The 19,449-nt window shown below is 47.3% G+C and overlaps 1 protein-coding gene and 1 non-coding gene across 3 annotated transcripts; one reads left to right on the top strand and one right to left on the bottom strand.

The window, feature by feature from the left end:
- Positions 1 to 3,924: 3,924 nt before the first annotated feature.
- On the bottom strand, positions 3,925 to 18,412 carry MLEC (malectin). 2 transcript variants are annotated; one of them, XM_069497634.1, is made up of 5 exons: positions 18,053 to 18,412; positions 11,851 to 12,029; positions 11,062 to 11,238; positions 10,901 to 10,958; positions 3,925 to 9,404 (listed from the first exon to the last, which is right to left on the bottom strand). In XM_069497634.1, the coding sequence occupies exons 1-5, from the start codon at positions 18,276 to 18,278 to the stop codon at positions 9,175 to 9,177; spliced, it is 870 nt and encodes a 289-aa protein (XP_069353735.1). In that variant the 5' UTR covers positions 18,279 to 18,412; the 3' UTR covers positions 3,925 to 9,174. The 2 variants fall into 2 exon arrangements, with proteins under 2 accessions (XP_069353735.1, XP_069353736.1); XM_069497635.1 differs by lacking the exons at positions 10,901 to 10,958; positions 11,062 to 11,238.
- LOC138401987 (U6 spliceosomal RNA) lies at positions 12,635 to 12,741 on the top strand. The gene has a single exon (XR_011236581.1). It is a non-coding gene; the product is annotated as a U6 spliceosomal RNA (small nuclear RNA).
- Positions 18,413 to 19,449: the final 1,037 nt, after the last annotated feature.

Genomic DNA, 19,449 nt, shown 5'->3' with positions numbered 1-19,449 from the left:
ACTACTTATGAACTGTGCTTAAAAGGAAAAGACTATGTAGTTGGAGAACAGAAAACAAAAAAGAAATATATACATATAATTACATATTTAACATATATCATTATATATTATACTTATAATAAATATAAAGGGGTGGGTACAATTAGGGCTGTAAACTCCAAGCTGACATTCCTCACCAAATCTTTCTAAAGGGCTTTTTAAATTTTTTTTCTTTCTTTTTCTTTTTTTTTTTTTTTCCCCAAGACAGTGTTTCACTCTGCCAGCCAGGCTGGAGTGCAGTGGTGCAATCATAGCCCACTGCAGCCTTGAACTCCTGGGCTCAAGTGCTCTAAAAGGCTCTTTTAAATATGTTTTTTTGCAAGGTACGTACATTAACACCTTGTTTGGGGGAAGAAAGAAAATAGAAAACTAGAAAATAGAAATAGAAAATAGTTATGCATTAAATAGTAACCCGTAAGTTTCCCTGGGCTAGACATGTGAGGCCTAGAGCAGAAAAGCTAGCCTCCCTTTTGCCCCAGCTTGGTGCCCCGAGTCCCTCCAGCTGGTTGTCCTCCTCCCTGTAAGAGGTGTGACAGTGGCAGTTTTCCAGAACAGTCCCAGAGTAGCCAGGCAGTCTGCCTCAAATCAGTCCAGGCAGGAGGGGCCCGGGGCTGGTGCAAGCAAGGTAAACAAGACATCAGAAGGCTTTTTTCTGCCAAGACTGGGAAGTTCAGTCCTCCTTTCTGCTGCCTCCCTAAAAATGGCACGCATCCAATCAGTAAGTCATGCCTGGGATTGCAGGCATGCCTTGTGGTCTGGGACTGAGCACTAGTAATTTCCCTAGTACCCAAGTCACTTTACTCCCTGGCTGAGGATAAAAGCATTAATTTATTATTTATATCCCACCTGTTTTCAAAAAAGATTTCTGGCGTGTCATATAGCACAAGAGTGAGTAAAAAGTCACCAAAGCCTTGTGCAGGGCAAGTACTTTCAAAATTTTAAATGCACATATTGTTTGATCCAGTAATTTCTTAAAGGAATTCTAAAGAAATACTTGCGCACGTACGTGAAGACGTATCAGCATATTCACTGCAGCCGTCTGTACTGACAAAAAATGAACACAATCTTAAAGTTCATCAATAGGGGATTGGTAAAATAAGTTACAATCTAACCATAAAATACCGTGCAGGCCTTGAGGTTGAGGAAAATCTATGTACTGACCTATCTATGAGAACAAACTCTCTAAGTTTCATTAGGTAAAAAAGCAAGGTGCAGAATGGTATATAATATTCCCATTTGTTTAAAAAGATGATATATATGTAAATACATATAAAATGAAAGATACACACCAGACTGTCACTTGTATTATCCTTTAGGGATTAGAGGGATAGGGATGAAAATGACTTTTCACATTTTGCACTCCACATGATTTTTAAAAATACATTTATATGTATATTTATATATTCTTATATCACTAAGTCTTTTTTTTTTTTCAAGACAGGGTCTCACTCTTGTCCGCTGGGCTCCGGGCTAGAGTGCTAGTGCAATGGCGTCATCTCACTAAGTCTTAAAAAGCTACTTTTTCAGAGAAAGTCTGCAATAAAGCCCCACATAACCATAGCTTCATCAGTTACCAACATTCAAAAGGTTCCTTTTTAAAAATAGTATTTCGTGGCATTAAGAGCACAGATTCAGGGGTCAAACAGGGTTGGGTCCCAGTCCTTCCCTCTGCCATTTACCAGCTATGTGACTTTGGGGAGGTCATTTCTCCCCTCTGAGCCTTTGTTTCCTCATTTGTAAGTCAGGCCAGTCACACATCTTGCCTGGGGCGGTTGTGAAGAGGAGATGCAAAACAACAACAAATAGCACTATGCTGGTGCCAGGGAGAGTGTCCTGTGAATGGTCGCTATGGCAATATACATAAGTAGTCTCTTTCTCCAAGAGCCCTCTGCCGAGGTCAGGCACACTGGGCAGGGAGAAGCCACAGAGCTGGATGGGGAGAGTGTGGTGACTGAAAAAAGCACTCAAGTCAGAGCTGAGAGGACAGGAGGAGCCTTGAGGAAGAAACAGACAGGTTCAAGTGGAAGCAGTGAAGAAACCCCGGGAGAGCCAGTCTTAGTACAAGGCCTTAGCCAAAAAGCAAGTGGGGTTCTTTTTCACTAATGTAAGTGAAAACAAATCAAACTAAGGCTGGGGCCAGAGTTGCACAGTGAGGTGCCTACTGCCTCAGGCTGCTAGAGAGCAGAGACAAGTCCTGGACCTCCATGCCCCGCCCTCTTTCTGCCTTGACCCCTACAGCAACAAGCTTTCCAGTAAGTGTTGGAAAAACTCATCTCTTCCTCTGTGGGGGATGGGGAAGGGTACTAAGTATGGAGAAAGGTCTGACACTGGCTCCAGCCAACCCGGAGCCTGATTTCCTTAGCGAGATTAAGATCTGGACCCACAGAGTGGTCCAACCCAACCCCTGTCCTTGGCCCAAGATCTTCTGTCACACAATTTCCCTCCCTGCAACTCCCCAGAGCAGGAGTTCTTCAGGTCTCTTCCCCATTTGGCAGCTCATGCAAAGCTCCTTGAAATAGTAACAGCTAAATCTGAATTAGTAAAGAACTTCAGTTATGGGTGGGCTCAACCTAAGAAAGAGGCTCTGTGGGCCACCTGGCTTGTTTGGGCCCTGAGAACAGACTCATCAACACTGGCCTCATTCTTGGGGCTGAGCGCAGCATTCTGCCCTTCAAGGAGTAACTGTGGGAGGCAGACCAAACTCCTTCCCTCACTTTCCCCCACCCTCCACAAGCCAGCAGCTTCCATTCCTGCTTGGAGAAATAGGCAGGTAGGCCCTGGAGCCATGCCACACAGCATCATGGGGACTCAGAAGGCAATGCAGAGTATTGATTAAGAGCAAGAGTCCTGGTTTAAAATCCCAGCTCTGCCTTTTGCTGGCCAGGTGGCCTTGGGCAAGTCACTTCACCTCTTAAAGGGTAACACCAACTGGTTTGCTGAAGATTAAACAGCAATAGCATTTGTAAAATGCTTGGCATTGTGCCTAGCCCATTTCCAGGGCTCAATAAAGGTTAGCTGTAATTATTTTTATGGCCTTAGAAAAACCATGGGCTTTGATGACAGACAGACTGGATTTGAATCCTGGCTTGGCGATTTACTGACCAGTCTAGGGTAAATGACTGAACTTTTTGTCTTTTCTACAGACAAGGTTTTGCTGTTGCCCAGGCTGGTGTGCAGGGGCCTGACCATAGCTCACTGCAGCCTCAAACTCCTGGGTTCAGCCATTCCTCCCTCCTCAGTCCCTCGAGTAGCTGGGACTACAGGCATATACCACCACAGCCAGCTAATTTTTAAAACAATTTTTTGTAAAGATGGCAGTCTCGCTATGTTGCCCAGGCTGGTCTTGAACTCCTGGGCTAAAGCCATCTTCCCACCTTAGCCTCCCAAAGTCTGGGATTCTAGGTGTGAGCCACCGTGCCTGGCCTAATGAACCTTTTTGAGCTTCACATTTCTCAGCTGTAAAATGTAGCTGATACATTATAGGAAAAAAATCCTTCCTGCATTCTGCCCTTCTCACGTATACTCAACACTGACAACACATCAGAAAAGGAAGCAGAGAAAAATATCCTATGCCTTAGTTTATCCATGGGCTATCACAGAGGCTAAGTGAATGGTAAGAAGAGGCAGCGACAGACCCAGTGTACCTTAGGAGTGGGACAGTCAGGGTCTGGTGTTCCAGTGAAAACAAAAACAAACCACTTTATTTTTCCTTGAATGCGTTGCTGGTTGAAACAGACAGGCAGGGTTTGACAGAGTATGATTCCCTTAGCCAAACATCCTGGAAAGAAGAAAAGAACTCTTCACAGCCAAGTGAACCCCTGGGTCTCCCTTTGCCCACCCCATCAGTTCACCTCTTTGCAATCAAGGTCAAACTCAATCCCAACACAGAGTGTCACTGTAAATTGTTTATTAAAACACAAAGCAATGGACAGTGAAAAACATCCTGATTTTTTACTTTTTGGTGGGAGTGGGGTGGGGCATGGAAGGGGTAGGGACAGATGGAGACAGCCCAGAAAGAAAGCCGGCTCTATCCACCCCCATGGTTTCCCCGGCCAGCCAGGTTCAAAGCCCCTCGATTACATCTCACTGTGCCACCATAAACGTGTGTCGTGGCTACAAAGAGTTGGTTTGGCCTATGCAGAGAAAGGATGGGAAACTAGAGTAGGAGCTGCAAGGGCTACTAAGAACTTGACACTTTTTCTCCAGTACTTGGTACAGAATAGAGCAGCCAGGCCCAATGTGGGAGGGGTAGGGTTGGTTTCCCGACAAGCCAGGTTGAGCTCAGAATGGGCAGCCGATGCTAGCCTGGGAGAAATCCATGGAAGGAAAAGGTAACATTCCTTCAATCCAAGGAGGGAACTGATCCAGGGTCAAATTTCTTTTCATTCCCTGGATCATGACACACCAGGGAAGACAGAAGTCAAGAATGTTTCCCCCTGCCAATTTCTCTCCCCCCACCTGGCAACTCAGCTCTCCTTTCCCGACAGTTGTCCTTTGAAAGGACGGAAAGCACACTTCAGTTTGTTGTTGTTTTTCCTCATACTGAAATAAAGCACAGAAGCTGAAAATAGAGGTGAGAATGGAGTTCTGCTTTTCCCAGTGCTGTGTGCCCCCATCTCACAACACTGTCTGATGCGAGAGGTGCCAAGGCCCTCGCTGCCAACTCAAACAGGCACTACTGTCTCCCCGGCTGCCAGCACAATCCTGGCTCCTTGTTTTATACTCCTGGGGGAACCTGTCCCGAGATCCATCCTGCTCCTTTCCTGCCAACCCAGCCAGTCCCCGAATCACCGGCTCTTATCAAGATGCTCTGGCCACCCAAAGCAGGCTAAACAAAAGGCAGCTGAGAAGGACAAACCAGATCGGCAGCAAGCCGCACATGTGCAAAGGAGAAACCCGCCCTCGCTGGGCAGCTGACCCATTGGTGCCAATCTAGTCTTGTAACAAAATGAGGAAATCCAACCCTCTTGCCTCAGGAGAGGTCTAAATACAGAAAGAGTTTTAGCTCTCTGACTGAAAAGGAAAAATTGCTCTGATCTCTCCAAAGCTTGAACATTAAGGCTTCTTTGCAATTTCCTTAGAGCTCTTTGATCCCTAATTACATCTTTCCTTAGAAAAGAAACTGGTTTCTGCTGAGATTTCTGAATAGATCCTGGGTGTTTCTGGTTCTGCTTCAGTGCACTATCACAGCCTTGCCCCAGCCTCCTTCCTCAGGGGCCACAGTAGAAGGAGGCCCCAAACATACCTCCCCACCCTGCCTTTAAAGAAAAAAAAAAAAAACAGGAACATCTATTAGTCTCTCACTTTAGAAAGCTCACTTGCTCTCCTCGGTTCTTTTGGAGAGCCATGGAGGACAATATTACATGCTGCCACTTGATGCCATTAAGGCTCCTCAAGGCAAGAAGACACTTGAAGAATTATGTCAGAGTAGGCCAGCAAAGGGGAGAGGGAAGTAGCCCCATGGCAGCGACTGTAGGACCTCTGCCCAGACCTGAATCTAGAGGGAATGCCCACCCTGGCTCAGAGCAGGAGAGGAAAAGGCACTGTGCTGACCGGGGGTGGGTCCTTCCCCAATCCCAGGGAGGGCAGGGAACCTGATGATTCTTTCCCTGGGCTTCCCAAGGTGAGCTCATTCCTAGGGAAAGGGATGTTAGCACTAGGTAAAGGAAAATACTGCTGCTGTTTTCTGAAGTTCTCAGCTGAGATTCTAGAAGCCATGGCCAGGCCATTCCAGGAGAGGGTAGAGGCAGGATAAAAGGAGAAATTCCTTAAAGCAGAAGCTTTTCCCAAAAGAGAAAGAAGTCAAATCATAATCTAAAACTGGACCAGTTTCCCAGGCACAGAAAGGGGGAGGTAAACTTAACTCAAACTTCACCCCATCTCATTAAAGCCTAAGTGACTTCTAACGTGATCCCAGCAACTCTTAGGCAGTGGGAGCAAGAGAACATGATCATACTCTCAACCCAACAGGAGGCCCTGCAGGTAGAGGCTAGTCCTCCTGGGAGTCTAACACCATGGACACTTGAAGATAAGTGTCTTTCAAATCACCAGGACTCAGGCTATTCACTGAGCAGCCTCACAGCAGTAGAGATTTTTTAGAAAAATGGATCTGGTTTAAGAAAGATGAATCCCACAGTTTCTTGGCACAATGTTTCAGTAAGCAAGCATGAGTGAGACCCAAAAAAGTCCGATTAGAGACCAGCTGCCCCTGACCCAAAACCAGAGCTAGACTGCAGACTCTCGGCCCATCTCCCGCAGAGGGCTTTGCATAGCCCTTCCACAAACTCAACTGCGGCCACATTTCTGGCAAAATTTAAGTTTCACCCAGACTGTCTGCTCTTGTCTTTGGCCAGCTGGGCTGAGTGGGATCTAAAACCCTGAGGCAGAGCATAGATCCAATAGAAGGGCCAGGCCTCTCTTCCCCCCACCCACTACCTGGCAGCCCTCATCACCTCCCAAGCCCGGTGCAACCTCAGTCCCAGCACTAGCTCAAAATACAGACAGGGGAATAAACAGTGCAAAAAGCAAAAGATGAACAACAGAGTAATTCTTGACACATAACATACAAAAATAAAAATAAAGAGTGCCCCAGCCCACCCCTTTAACCTAAACTTCATGTACCTATATCTTGGAGGAGAAAAAAAAAAAAAGCTTTCAAGTTCAGCATCATGAGCCAGCTGCAGCCAGCCCTAGGCAGCTCTTGTTAGCCAGGTGGGCTTGGCTCCAGGGGAATCTACCCCGGCCCCCACCATACTTCTTCCTGTTTCCTCACTTCCCCTGGTTTTTGTTAGCCATAGAAAGATGTTCCTTCCTTTCGGACACAACCAGAGAGGAAAGCGCCCATCCCTATCCCTGAGCTCAGGGGAAAGGGGTGGGCTTGGAAACAGAGGCAGAAGCAAAGCTGCTTGGCTTACAGTACCATTAGGAAACGGCCCCAGGGGTCAGGGTTTCCTTCTGAGACTCTGAGTCACTAAAGGGATCGGTTGAGGTGGAGGCGGGACACCCTCCCTCCTCAGAGAGACCCAAGCAAACTAACAAACAAGGCAAAATGGAGGCAGCAAGTCCTCCTTCTTCATCTTGTCTAATCTATTAGCAGTGGCCCGTGGCTTTGGGGAATTATGATAGAACAGGAACCAAAGCCACTGCCAGAAGCCCAATTAGTCAGGATGTCCACTGCCCCAGGCAGGTGGTCCAAGACCAAGGCTACAGTACCTCATCCTTTAGAAGCAGAGGAGCTTCGTGAAGCACTCCAGGAAGTGTTCCTCTGATTGCAGCCTCAGGCCACAACCATCCAGCTGCCCGACTCAGTACCCTAGTACTGAGACGCAAGTCACAGCAAAAATAATAAAGGGCTACAATTCTCAAATGACTAAATGCTGGCCTGGAGTAATCATTAAGAGCCAAAACCCAGGACATGAGCCCAGGAGCTACTGACTTTGTCACATGAAGAGCAGTTCAAATATATGGAGCTCTTAAAAAACGTATCTAATAAGGCAAACTCAAAATTAAACATATTGTAGAAAGATGGCCCTGGCTTGAGATTCTACACTCCAGCCCACACTGAAGCTAATCTTGCTGTCTGTCATCCACAATAGTCCTTTTAGCTTGGCCAGGTCCTCCTTCATTGTTACCCTAACTGGGAGATGGATAACAGTGACCAAAAAAGGAGGGGACCAGAGAAGCTTCATTTCCTGCAGAAATTTTTCCAGGGAATTCAAGACAGACACTTAGATGCTAAGGTTAGCTTCAGAGCCGTAAGGACTATGGCTGACTGGAAATCTCTCAGCTCATCACACCAAGACCCTGCCTGCTGCCTGGAGAGGGAAATGAAAGGACGGGGCGGAGCGGGGTGCATACTATTAAGATCGTCACTGGGCCCACATGGCCAATCAGTCTAGTTCCTTGGGGGCAGCTCTAGGCATAAATCAAAACTCGTTGGTTGAACTGTGACACACAAGGACATAGAAATAAATGAACGTCAGATACTAGACAATCTAAACAGTGGTCAGTCACTTAGTAGGGCTCAAGTCTCTGAGGTTGCTCTTAAACTATGCTAACATAAGCCTTTTCTAATCTAAAGACCAGAAGAGGCTTTTAAGGTCAAGTGTTCTGTTGCTGCAGGCTGGAAAGCCTCCCTGCCCCCTGGCAGCAAGACCCTCCGAAGGGGACAGTAAAGAGCTTCAGGTCCTCCTGGCTGCTGGCTCAGAGACCCAGGGAGGGAGGTACCGACAAGGTGAGGTGGTAAAGGAAAAGACATTCAAGCAGAGAACCCCAAATCCCCATGTCTCCTTCCCTTCTTGGTAATAACTTAGTGGGATGGTTGAGAGGGAAAAGAGATTTCAAATGAGCCAGATTAAGAAAAAAATTGAGAAGAAATCAAGTCCCCAACAGGCACTGAAATCAAAATGATTTGTTGTGGTAACAAGTCAGAGGCAATTTGAGGACTTGACATAAACTAATTGTCTTGGATACCAGACAGTCCTCTAACTGGCACATGTCAGGGAGATAAGTAATGACAAAGCTCAAACACTTAAGGTGGAACCATCACTGGATTAATCCAGAGAGGCTTCCAAATAAGGAAGCTTTTACTTTTCTTTCTTTTTTTTTTAAATCACTCTTCTTTTTTCCTTTTGTCTTTACCATACAAATTATATACCTTGACACATATACTCTCAATCCCAGGACATATGAAAACATATCTGGACACAAGTTTAGAGCACTCAACTCCCAGTACTGGTCTTTTCAGGTAATAAGATGACATTTCCCTGCTGTTAATTTCCAAGCTAAAAAAAGGAACTGTGACTGCTCTGAGTTCAGAGTCCTTTCCACCAGGTACACAAATGAGGATCCTTGAACAGGAAGGATCCAGTGTATCCTAAGTACCCTCAAGAGGAAAGAAATGGCTGGGGGCCAGCCACAAAGAGAGGACTAGGATTGAAGCAGGTCTGGGACCAGGTGGTGGATAAGGGCTGCTCTCTACTCACTCTGCCTCTTTTTATCTCCTTTAATTTTTGTGTGGTTTTTTTGTTTTGTTTTGCTTCTCCATTAATCATTATGAAAAATACAGAAACCAAAACCAACATGTTTGGCTTCTTTCCCACACCCCTCCACCGTGTTCAGGATGGTCATTTGTTCTCACAACCGGCAGAGGCAGAAGAGGGTTGGAATGAAGACTCCGAAGGCCACCAGGATGGGAAACATGAGGCTGCTGTTGTCCGAGGCATAGGGGTTGGGTGTGCGGGGGCCTGACTGCACCCGGTTCTTATTGGTCTGTTTTTTGAGATTAGACCCTTCATCATATTCTTCTTCTTCTTCTTCCTCTTCTTTCTTCTCCAATCCTGGATGAGGCTGAAGCTTTGGTACATCTAACACAAGAAAGAAAACACCTGTTAAGTAAGACCCACAGCACTGAAATGAGATCTTAAGAACAGCAAATGAGCTATAATGAAGAGACTCCTGTGACCTAACCAGGGTCCACAGGAAGGAGCAGAAGTAGCAGAAATAGCCTCTGGCCTACAGAACAGCAGAGAGCTGCAAAAACTAGTCTTTTTTAGATTTAACTAAAAAATAGTAAAAGCCCTGCCCACAGGGAGGCTCACTATTCTCCCTTCCTATCTTACTTCATAGTCCCAAGAGGACAGTTTGGACAGGAACAACGAATGACCCGACACCCAAAATCTAACCTTTTCAAATCCCTCCTCCTTCCCACAAGCCCACATTCCTTTTGTTTTCTTTTCTTTTTTTTTTTTTTGAGACAGAGTCTCACCCTGTTGTCCCCAGGTACAGTACAGTGGCATCATCGTAGCTCACTGCAACCTTAAATTCTTGGGCTCAAGTGATCCTCTTGCCTCAGCCTCCTGAATGGCTGGAACTACAGGAATGCACCACCATGCCCAGCTAATTTTTCTATTTTTTGTAGTGACAGAGTTTTGCTCTTGCTTAAGCTGGTCTCGAACTCCTGAGCTCAAGCCATCCTCCTGCTTTGGCCTCCCCAGAGTGCTAGGATTACAGACGTGAGCCACCGCGCCCAGCCCACATTCCCTTTTGATTCACACAGCAACTTAAGAGAAGCTGGTCCCCAGAGTTCTGGGTTCTCAGTATATATTACCCCTCTGTCCTGCCTCCTCCTTCTGGTCTTGAGCACAGGTCTGTCTGGGGGTAAGACATCCTCCTAGATGTCATAATATTAGCATTTAGGGGGAACATCAAGACAATAGGATGAGATACTCAGTGTATTCAAGATGAGTTGGAAAAAGGCACAGAGGTGGAATGGGGGACAAAAGCCACTAAGATACAAGCTTTCTCTGCAAAAAAATTGGGAGGGTGGCAGCCAGGATAATCTAAACCCTGAGAAAGAGACACACCCTAAGGCTGAATCCCAAGGACCAGGAGACATAAATAAGTGAACTTTTGTCCCAGTGCAGTCCAGCGATGCTGGAATCTCTCAGAGCAAACCGAAACTCTAAAGCACTACTCCCTTTACCTTTTTCTCCTAGGAAAGCTTGGAAACAGATGTCAAACAAAGAAACAGATTAAGGACAAGTTTTAGGTGATTCCAAATCACTACAAGGGTCAGGACACACCAAGAGGTACCATTATTAATCCCAATTTACAAGTAAGTTAAAGGAATTTATCCAAGACCAAACAGCTGATCAAATGGTAGCAAGAAGATATAAACATAGACCTTACTCTAAAGCTTATAGCTAACATATTATACTTTATCCTTATCCATCTGATTCCAAATTCCCCACAATTTGGCTTTAAGTGTTTCAAAAATAGTGATCAGCTAAATCATCTCCCGAGGGTTTCCTCAACCATATCCTTCAGCCAAAATCAAAAAGCAGATCAAAACACAACTTACCGTCCACTGTCCCAGCCATGATGTAGAGTGCACAGACTTTGGGATTATCATAATACCCCTAAGAAACAGAAAACAGTGGTCAACCCCACACAGCAGCAGGCATCTTCCCCGTACCCACTCTTTTCAGTCTATCCTCAGCTGTGAGGCAGTCAGGGAGTTACCTTGACAAACTCGATGTAGAGTTTCCCTGTGAAAGTTGACACCTCCCCCTGGACACTCAGCTTCCCCTTTCTGATGCTCATAGGGATGATTTCATCGTGAGCTGTGCTGTGCCCAACACGATCAAAGATATCCAAGTCCTTCACCACGACATGGCCATTCAATCGTACATCAAATACCTTCCAGGATTAGAAAAGGAGACAAATGTCAAAACCACCCGCTTCACATCCCTTCAAGCAGTTGGACATTATGCACCTGCCTGGGCTTCAAGTTCAAAAATAATGTAAGAAATGATGAGCCTTGGTGGGGGATGGGGGAAAAAAAAAAAAGAGAGAAATGATGAGCCTAGGGTGGCTAGAGTCCTTTACCTGGGCCAAATCAATGGTATGTTCCTTCACTGCCAAGGAGGTTTCTTAAGGAACAAAGAATATAAACAAAGAGCTCTGCATGGAAAGAAGGAAATTCACAAGAAGGGAAAGAGGAAAAGAATAAGGCTAAAAACAAGCTGTTGAAAACCATGGTGGGAGCAGTAACCAGCAGGGCCTTAATAGGATCAATGAGTGGCAAAAACTAGGATTCTGGCATTGCTTTCTGTCACCAACCCCCAAGGCAAGTGCAGCTTTGTGGGCAATGGGACATGGCTTCTCTAGAGACAGAAGGAACCCAGCTCTTCCCAGGCGCTCATCTGTTCCTCCCTTCTAGGGAGGCTCTTACACTCTCTAGCCCCATAGCAGAAGAGTGTCCAAGAGTTGCATGTCCCACTGGTCAAGCAGGGCCTGACCAGGCCTCACCTTCTGCTGGGACTGTGCAAAGTAGACCTCGGCAAATTTCAACACCAGCACGTAGTCCCCCTCCTCCTTGATGGGCACTTCGTAGCCAAACGTCTCCTCATTGTACCGCTCAGTTTGATATAGGATCTGGTCCTCAGGGTTGGAACGCAGGATGGGCAGTTTCATGCCATAGTCTGAGGCTGGGAACAAAAAGACAAAAAGAAAGCACATCAGAGGCAACACATAAAAGAAGAGCAGAGACCCCAAAACTGCCAGAGGCATTTCCAGGGCAGTACTAATAAACCTCTCCACGCAAGAGGCCACCCCCTCTGCACCTGGCTCCAAACAGAACTCAAACAAAGGCAGGAATCAGACAGCCATTACTAAGGAAGAGTAAAATAAAAGAAACTAAACACTAATCACTCCAACAGCCCCTAAAACCCTCAGAGCGGAACTTTCTGAAAGTACATTAAAATGACTTTTTCCCAACTGTATGGAGAATTATGAGAAGAAAGCAAGTCTAACTCATTATTACAAGAAAGTGCTACACTGCAGCTGCCCGGTTCCCTGAAAGGGAGAGCTTCAGAGAAACCTCCTAAACAAGGGGGACAGCCAGGAACTCTATACAAGGTGATCAAGTTCAAAGAATGTTTTTTCTCATTCAGAAAGGCTCTGCGTCTAAAACAAACAGGATATCTGGTTAGGAAAGTCATTCTTCATTGTCTTTACTACAAATAAGAGTCCAGCTTTAGTTTTGTTGTTTTTTTTTTTTTTTAAATAATTTTCATTTTAAAAGTTCAAAGACGTGCTCGCTTCGGCAGCACATATACTAAAATTGGAACGATACAGAGAAGATTAGCATGGCCCCTGTGCAAGGATGACACGCAAATTCGTGAAGCGTTCCATATTTTTAGGCGGTACAGGAGCATCGTATGTAACCTGCAATTCTGTATCCCCCATAATAAGACGAAATAAAAAAAAAAAAAAAGTAAAATGACAGAGAAAAAAAAAAAGTTCAAAGGCTAGTAAACAGAAACAGGCTCGTAAATGAAGGGTGGGATGCTCTCTGATTTCCTTTAGATCCAAGCACCTTACTTCCCACAGATTTACAACGCTCTACCTCACCTAATCTCTTGAACGTTCCCCCAGATAAACCAACAGAAGAAAAAGAGTTCCTACTTTATCTCCAGCACCGAACATGGCACCTGGCACATAGTAGCCACTCAATATGGTTTGCTGAAGGAACCAACGGCAGTGAAGGAGGTACCTGCAAAGCAGTGAAGACTTGCCATTCTATCCCCAAGGTTAGACCATCCTGCAGGGAAAGAAAATCTGCCAAGGTCCTACTGGCACCTCTGGCTTAAGATGACCAAGTCCTGGGTCCTGGGGGAGCCACTTTTCCCATTTCACAAACTGACAAGGAATAAGGCAAGGTAGAAGTAAAAAGATACTTAACCTTGAGGCAGTATTGGAAGAGCCAAAAACCTCTATTGCCCCCAGCCCCCTCCCAACCTTGGTAGGAGATGAGTTATACATGTTTTCTTCCTCCCACACAACAAACTAAACTGAGATCTTTCGTCAAACATAAGATATCACATTTCAGCTCCAGAGATGATTAGTTATGCTTTCTCCTTCAGAGAGTAGCCCAAGTCTTTTATCCTATAAACACAATGAGGCTTTCCAATGCTCCATAAATCTATTTTCCAAAGTACAGATCTAGCACTAGTTTAGTCTCTCCTCCAGCATGGAATTAAGATTCCAAGACTGCCTTCCGATCTCACATGGCGACCCTGAAAACATTTGGCACCTTGGTCCTTTGGGAGATGCCCAGGGGCAGTTATTCACAGAGCTTTATCTTCTGAATCACCAAAACTTCAAGGGAGAGGACATGGCAAAAGGTAAAAGATTAACTAAAAGACCCACTGGCTGAGGTCAAGCCCTCAAAAAAATAAACATAACTGTTAAAAGTTCCTGTAAACGACATCAGCCACGAGATCAGATGGACTGATGAGACAATGGAACAGGAAACTCATTGCACTTTTGTCTTCAGACTTTTTTCTTCCTATTTCTCCTTAAGAAATCAAAGGGTGGCGGAGCAGCACTACAAAGGATGTCCTGCTAACAAGCCCCAGCTCTTTCCCAGGCTCAAAAAACCATTATCCCGGGATACAAACCTATAAAGACTAAAAGACTGCTATTTCTCTTCCAACTGAGCTCTAAGAATTTCCTTCTTCCATGAGGACCACGATCCTTAGAAATTTTGGAACATTAACTAGATTTGATTTATAGATACACTGAAAATTTTATGCATGTGTAGGGAATCTTTTTTTTTTTCTTGCCAAGTGGAAAAAGTGAGAAACCGACAGTAACGTAATCTATGGCAGTCTCAGTCCCACAGCGAAGAAAACTCTGCCATGTGAACAAAAATTACTTAACAACCTTGGAATTACCTTTAAATATTTTCCCTTTAAAGCCCAAGTGGCTTTCCCAAGAGATCTGCCACATGCAAAGTTGAATTTGCCCAAGTCTCAAGAGCTGCAGCAGCAAAAAGGGTTTTTCTTCCCTCCTTGGCCTTTATGCATTCACAGCTAAACAGATTTCTCTAATACAATGAAGCGTACAGTCAGCACACTGCTGAAGTTGGCACAATATAGCTCAGACAGTTAACCAAAAAGGAAGCGGGGCAAAGGGCCTACATTACGGTGGCTGTTGCTTCTTAGTTTTTAGACAACGGAGCAGCCAGCCTCCTTAGATAATTCAGCCCAGGTTTCAGAATAAGACAAGCTTGGATATGAATCCTCACTCTGCCACCTACTAAGTAAGGCTGAACGAGTTGTTTTCTCGAGGTCTGTCTTCTCACCTATAAAATGGGGGTATCGCCTACCCCACAGTGTTGTGGTAAGGATAACACAGTCTGTAAAGAGCTTAATACAATGAATGCCTCATGTGCAGAAACAGACACATAAGTATGCTAGCTGGGCAAGGGTATACATACCATAAGCACTAAATAAATGCTGCCACTCCAGTGAGAACACCACTGCAAAGCTCTCCTTGGCGCTCCACTCCAATATTAGGCCTCCCGACCACCAGATTACTCTTCTGAACCACTTCTTTCTCAAGTGAGGCCAGTTGCCTAGAGAATTTTTCTGAATGGACTGAACCCAAGGATTCAGGGGCCTGAATTTTCTATCTGGGAACTTTTAGAACTTGGAGGGCCTGCAGATGAAGCCTGCCCATTAGGTGACAGTATAGGAAGAGAATTCTAAATAAATCCCGTGGCCTTAAGCAAATCAGAATCTGATAGGCTCAGGTTCCCCGCCAGCTTTTTTCCCCACTGGAGCCATGTGCTTTCTGCCCTATTTTTAATTCCATGTAAAAGGTCATCACGCGAAGATAGAGACACTTTAACCTACTTGACAGGAGAGTTTTCAAAGTCACGTGAGTGATTTCTAAAGCATGAGAAGCTTTTTTTTGAAAAGGAAAACAAAGCTCAAGAGGTAAAGCAAGTTCCTCAAGTTCATTCAACTTCAGCAGGGATCTTTCTATGAAGAGCAAATAGCCTCCCCCTGAAACCAAAGCAAGTTCTGTGCCCACAGGCCAAATAACCACGTCTTCTCCTAGTGACAGTGAAGAGGAACCCAGGATGACCAAGAACCCGGGATGTGCAGCATGCCAAAACCCCAAGATGAGCGCTTCTGAACCACTGTCTGTAGCGGTTATCTCCATCTGTGGAAGCACACAAGTTGAAAAAGCCTTTCCCGGGCTGCAAGCATATAGCTTTCCTCAAGGCAGACATGAAATCCAATATACATTATTAAGTACCTTTGAAAGCATAAGCCACTAGATGCCCTGGGCCACTCACAGTCACAATAATGCTGAACTACAAAGAAACTATAGAGAAATAGCAAGTTCAAAAGCAGGCCAAACCCTTATCTGGACCAACTTGGCAATAAATATCTGAATTCATTCAACATAGAATGCCCTTTCCTCAGCATGCTGGAAACAATATCACAGGCACATGGGAAAAGAAATGAGGCACACAGTTCCTACTGCAATTAGTGTACATAGCTGCACGAGGCAAGGGTCTCCAAATACCTGGCACACCCTTATCCAAACAGGGCCAGAGAAGGAAGGCAGAGTGAACAGCTGCACTTCCCTTGGTGGGGCTGACTCCTTAGCAGAAACTGGAGAGCTGACTCCTGAGAATGGAAGTTTATACACATCTCAGCCCCACACCTAATGCCAGCAAAATGCTACTCTCAGGAACCTGCTAAATGCAATGTGGCAAAAGTTCCTCCAACTGCAGCTGACAACGCCCCCCTTCCATTCCCTATCCATGCCTTAATACTGCTACAATTCATACCCAGAATGGCAGAGTGGAACAGGAACCTCCATTTATACAATGCCCCAAGGGCCAGTGTCCGACATAGGACTCCAGTATGCATGAACTTTGGTAGGTCTCATGTAATTTTACCTGCTACAGTAAACTTCTCCCAAGAAACTGCCAACTATGAGCCAATAACCCAAGGCCAGAGTGCCTGGCTGACTGCTGACCAGGCCAAAAACAAAAAACACCACCACCTGCACCAGCAAATTAAAACCAGAATTTCTGAATAAGGGCAGTATCTGGGGACTAAAACTGTGTGGTCTTAGTCAGCTTTATCCTCTGCACAATGGACCTAACAGGACAATGTAATCAATGTAAGGCCTGGTATCTGCTAAGTAAAAGAAACCATCTGCACGTTGCCCTCACCACCGCTATCTCAAGAGGCAAAGTCCACAAACTGTCTCCAGTTTCCTCAAAGGGCTCCTTCCTCCCTGCCCACACCCATGAAAGAGGAAGGGTCCAGGATGGAGATAGTAATAACCTCCTGCTATAAAGCCTGGCTTTGGCTGCTGTTACGGCTGCTAAAGACTGGAGCCTGACTCAGCTGAACCCAGGCTACTGCGATCTGCATGCCAGGGCTAAACAAATTCCAAGACAAACATAGACTTCAGAAAACAGCCCTGTGTCCCAAGACCCTCACAAGTATGAAAGCAATAAACTCCCTGATATAATAAACTCCAGGACGCTGCAACTAACTTGGAGGAACTAAGTTAAACTCTTTAGGAAAAGCAAGAGCCAAATCTGGGCATCGTGAAAAAAGACTGAGAGAAAAGTCTGTCTCCTAGATGTCTGGAGAGGGCATATTGCCAATTTGGCAGCCTCTGAACCCAGCATACAGCATAAATCTCCCTCCAACACATAAAGCAAGGAACTTCCTTCTTAAACCTGTTTTCCAATCCCACTTACAGAAGAAACAGAATCTAGAGCAGATTTTCCCCAAAAAATGGTCGATGGGGAACCTACATCAGGAGCCCCTGGTGCAGAAACCGGGGTCCCTATTAGATCTGGAGGGGGGACTAGGAATCTGCATTTTCAACCAGCTTCCCTGGCAATTCTTACACTACCTTTGAGAACTGTGCAGCTCTGTAAAAACTACTGTTGCTCAACCAGTTAAATCACTATCATTTTCCCCCTAGGCTGGAATCATACGTGTCAGGACCACCTGGGATAGGTTGTAAGCGCTCTCTGATAGAATACTCAGACTCTTACACTGGTTGACCCAATTCATACACAGCTACCAGCCTCACGTGCAGGATGGCTTCAATATAACCACCCTCTGGGGGCGGCCTGCAGCTTCTACTTTTAAGCCCACATAGTCTTCGCTCCGAAGGAGGACCAGGGAGGAGGCTACGATCAAACTTTCCTGGCCCATCGTCTTCGAAGATTCCTTTCTATTCGGGCTAAGAATCAAACCCCGCTCCTACAGAAGGGGCAAGAGAAGCGGCCGGTTTCTGGGTCGGCAAGAATCTAGCAGGAACTGTCTAGATAGGAGAGCAGGGGCACCGATGATCTACAACCCGAGAGGCCTCGAGGTGGCAAGAAGCCGCCCTCACCATTACTTTCCCAGCTTGGATGGGGGCGAGGGGTTGAGAAAATGAAAGATGAGAGGTTCAAATACAACTTCTCGTCAACTCTCTGCCTGGATGGCTCTTGGTAGCTTGGAGCTAATGCCAGGCCCTGAGCGCCGACCTGGCCTCTGAGGAAGCTGCAGAGAGAAACTTCGCTCCAGAGACGTGGCCCCAGGGTCGAGGAAGGGGTTCGGGGCCCGCAGCCCTCGGCCGGCTGCGCCCGGCACGGCAGGCCCCGGATCCCGCGGCTCGGCAGAGGGGCTCTCACCTCGGCCCACCCGGCCTTCCAAGGGGTCCTTGCGGAAGTGGATCCCGTGCACGTCCACATGCGACTCGCCGCCCGCGTTGACTGCCCAAATGACGCTCTCGGGCAGCCCGGCCCCCGCCGCACCAGCCACGCCGAGCCCGGGTCCCCTGAGCGCCGGCAGCAGCAGCAGCAGCATCAGTTGCAAGAGCGCCACAGCGGCTCCCTCAACCGCCCGGGCCCCCAGCATGGCGGCCACCACCGCTGGGGCAGCCCCCGCCGACCCTTGTCCTCGGCCGGCCGCCAGGCCGCCCCGGACTCAGAAAGACAGAGCCACGGGCCGCTCTGCCTCAGCCGCCGGGGACATGTCGTTCTCGGGCCTCCTTCTCCTCAGCCACGGCTGCCACCTCCCACCTCAGGAACAACCTACCCCTTCGCCCAGCCCCCGGTCCTGACCCTGCAGCCAATCAGAGCCCGACCCTCATTAATTACCCACCATCCCGCCGGGATCCGCCCTCCCATTGGCTGCCAGGCGCGGGAAAGGGCGTGGCCACTCCTAGGCGCCAGCCCAACCATCGGGCACGAGAAGGAGCGCGCTCAGAGGGAGGGAGTTCGGTTGAAGCGGCGGTTCGGTGCGGAAGTGGCGGGTGCAGCGCCCAGGCGGCCCCGGAATCCCACAGCTGAATGGGAAAGGTGGCCTGGCGGGGAAGGTTTAGGGTAGGGCGCACTGACACGTCGCCAGCACTTCCGGTGCTCCATATCTTGGGACCAAATAGGCTCTGGAGGGGGCTTGCTGACTTTCCCGCCCCCTCTTTTCAGGGAGAGGCATGAGCATAAGCCCTAGTAGGGGAAGTAATGGACACTCTCCTGACCTAGGAGGCTCAGTCCTTTTCCCCGAGTGAGGCAGAGAATCCATCGTTTTCCAGAGGCCACATGCACAGGTCCTGAGAGCGCGAGTCCCACGAGGATAGGACCCCGCCCCCACCCCTTAGCGGGCTCGGGGCGGGTGGTAGCGTCCAGACAGCCGTCCAATCAGAAGGCTCCAACGCAGCGGAAACGCGTGGCTTTTTGAGGGAAGGGCTCCAGGCTGCCCACGTCTCCATGGCGACAGCCTCTGGCCGGCCTCAGCGACATAGGGGCGGGGACGGGGCATCCTTGGCCAGAACCAGAGTTGTCGCCGATGGTGCTCAGTCTGGAGGCCTGGGTTATCCCGTATGGGCACGATCCGAGCTCCCTCCCTGCTCTTTGGCAGTTCACGCAGCGCTTTCCTACATTGGCGATCCCCGCGGCTCGATCGCTGCCCAAATTCCCATTTTGCCGTTCGGGAAACTGAGGCCCAGAGAGAGGCTGGTTGTTGCCAAAGGGTCTCGTCGCAAGTTTAGGGCGGAGTCAAGGCAAAAAAAAAAAAAAGCCGTTTATTC

The sequence above is a fragment of the Eulemur rufifrons genome, chromosome 21 (genome assembly GCF_041146395.1).
Source record: "Eulemur rufifrons isolate Redbay chromosome 21, OSU_ERuf_1, whole genome shotgun sequence".
In the NCBI taxonomy this organism is placed as follows: Eukaryota; Metazoa; Chordata; class Mammalia; order Primates; family Lemuridae; genus Eulemur; species Eulemur rufifrons.
The sequence above is the reverse complement of the archived record's forward strand: the minus strand, read 5'-3'. Positions and strand labels throughout refer to the sequence as shown.

Coding starts and splice junctions, on each gene's coding strand:
- MLEC (XM_069497634.1), bottom strand. CDS start 18,278: ATGCTGGGGGCCCGGGCGGTTGAGGGAGCCGCTGTGGCGCTCTTGCAA. Junction 11,239..11,850: donor TTGCACAGTCCCAGCAGAAG/GTGAGGCCTGGT, acceptor TAATCCTGGAAG/GTATTTGATGTACGATTGAA. Junction 9,405..10,900: donor CATGGCTGGGACAGTGGACG/GTAAGTTGTGTT, acceptor TTCTTGTGTTAG/ATGTACCAAAGCTTCAGCCT.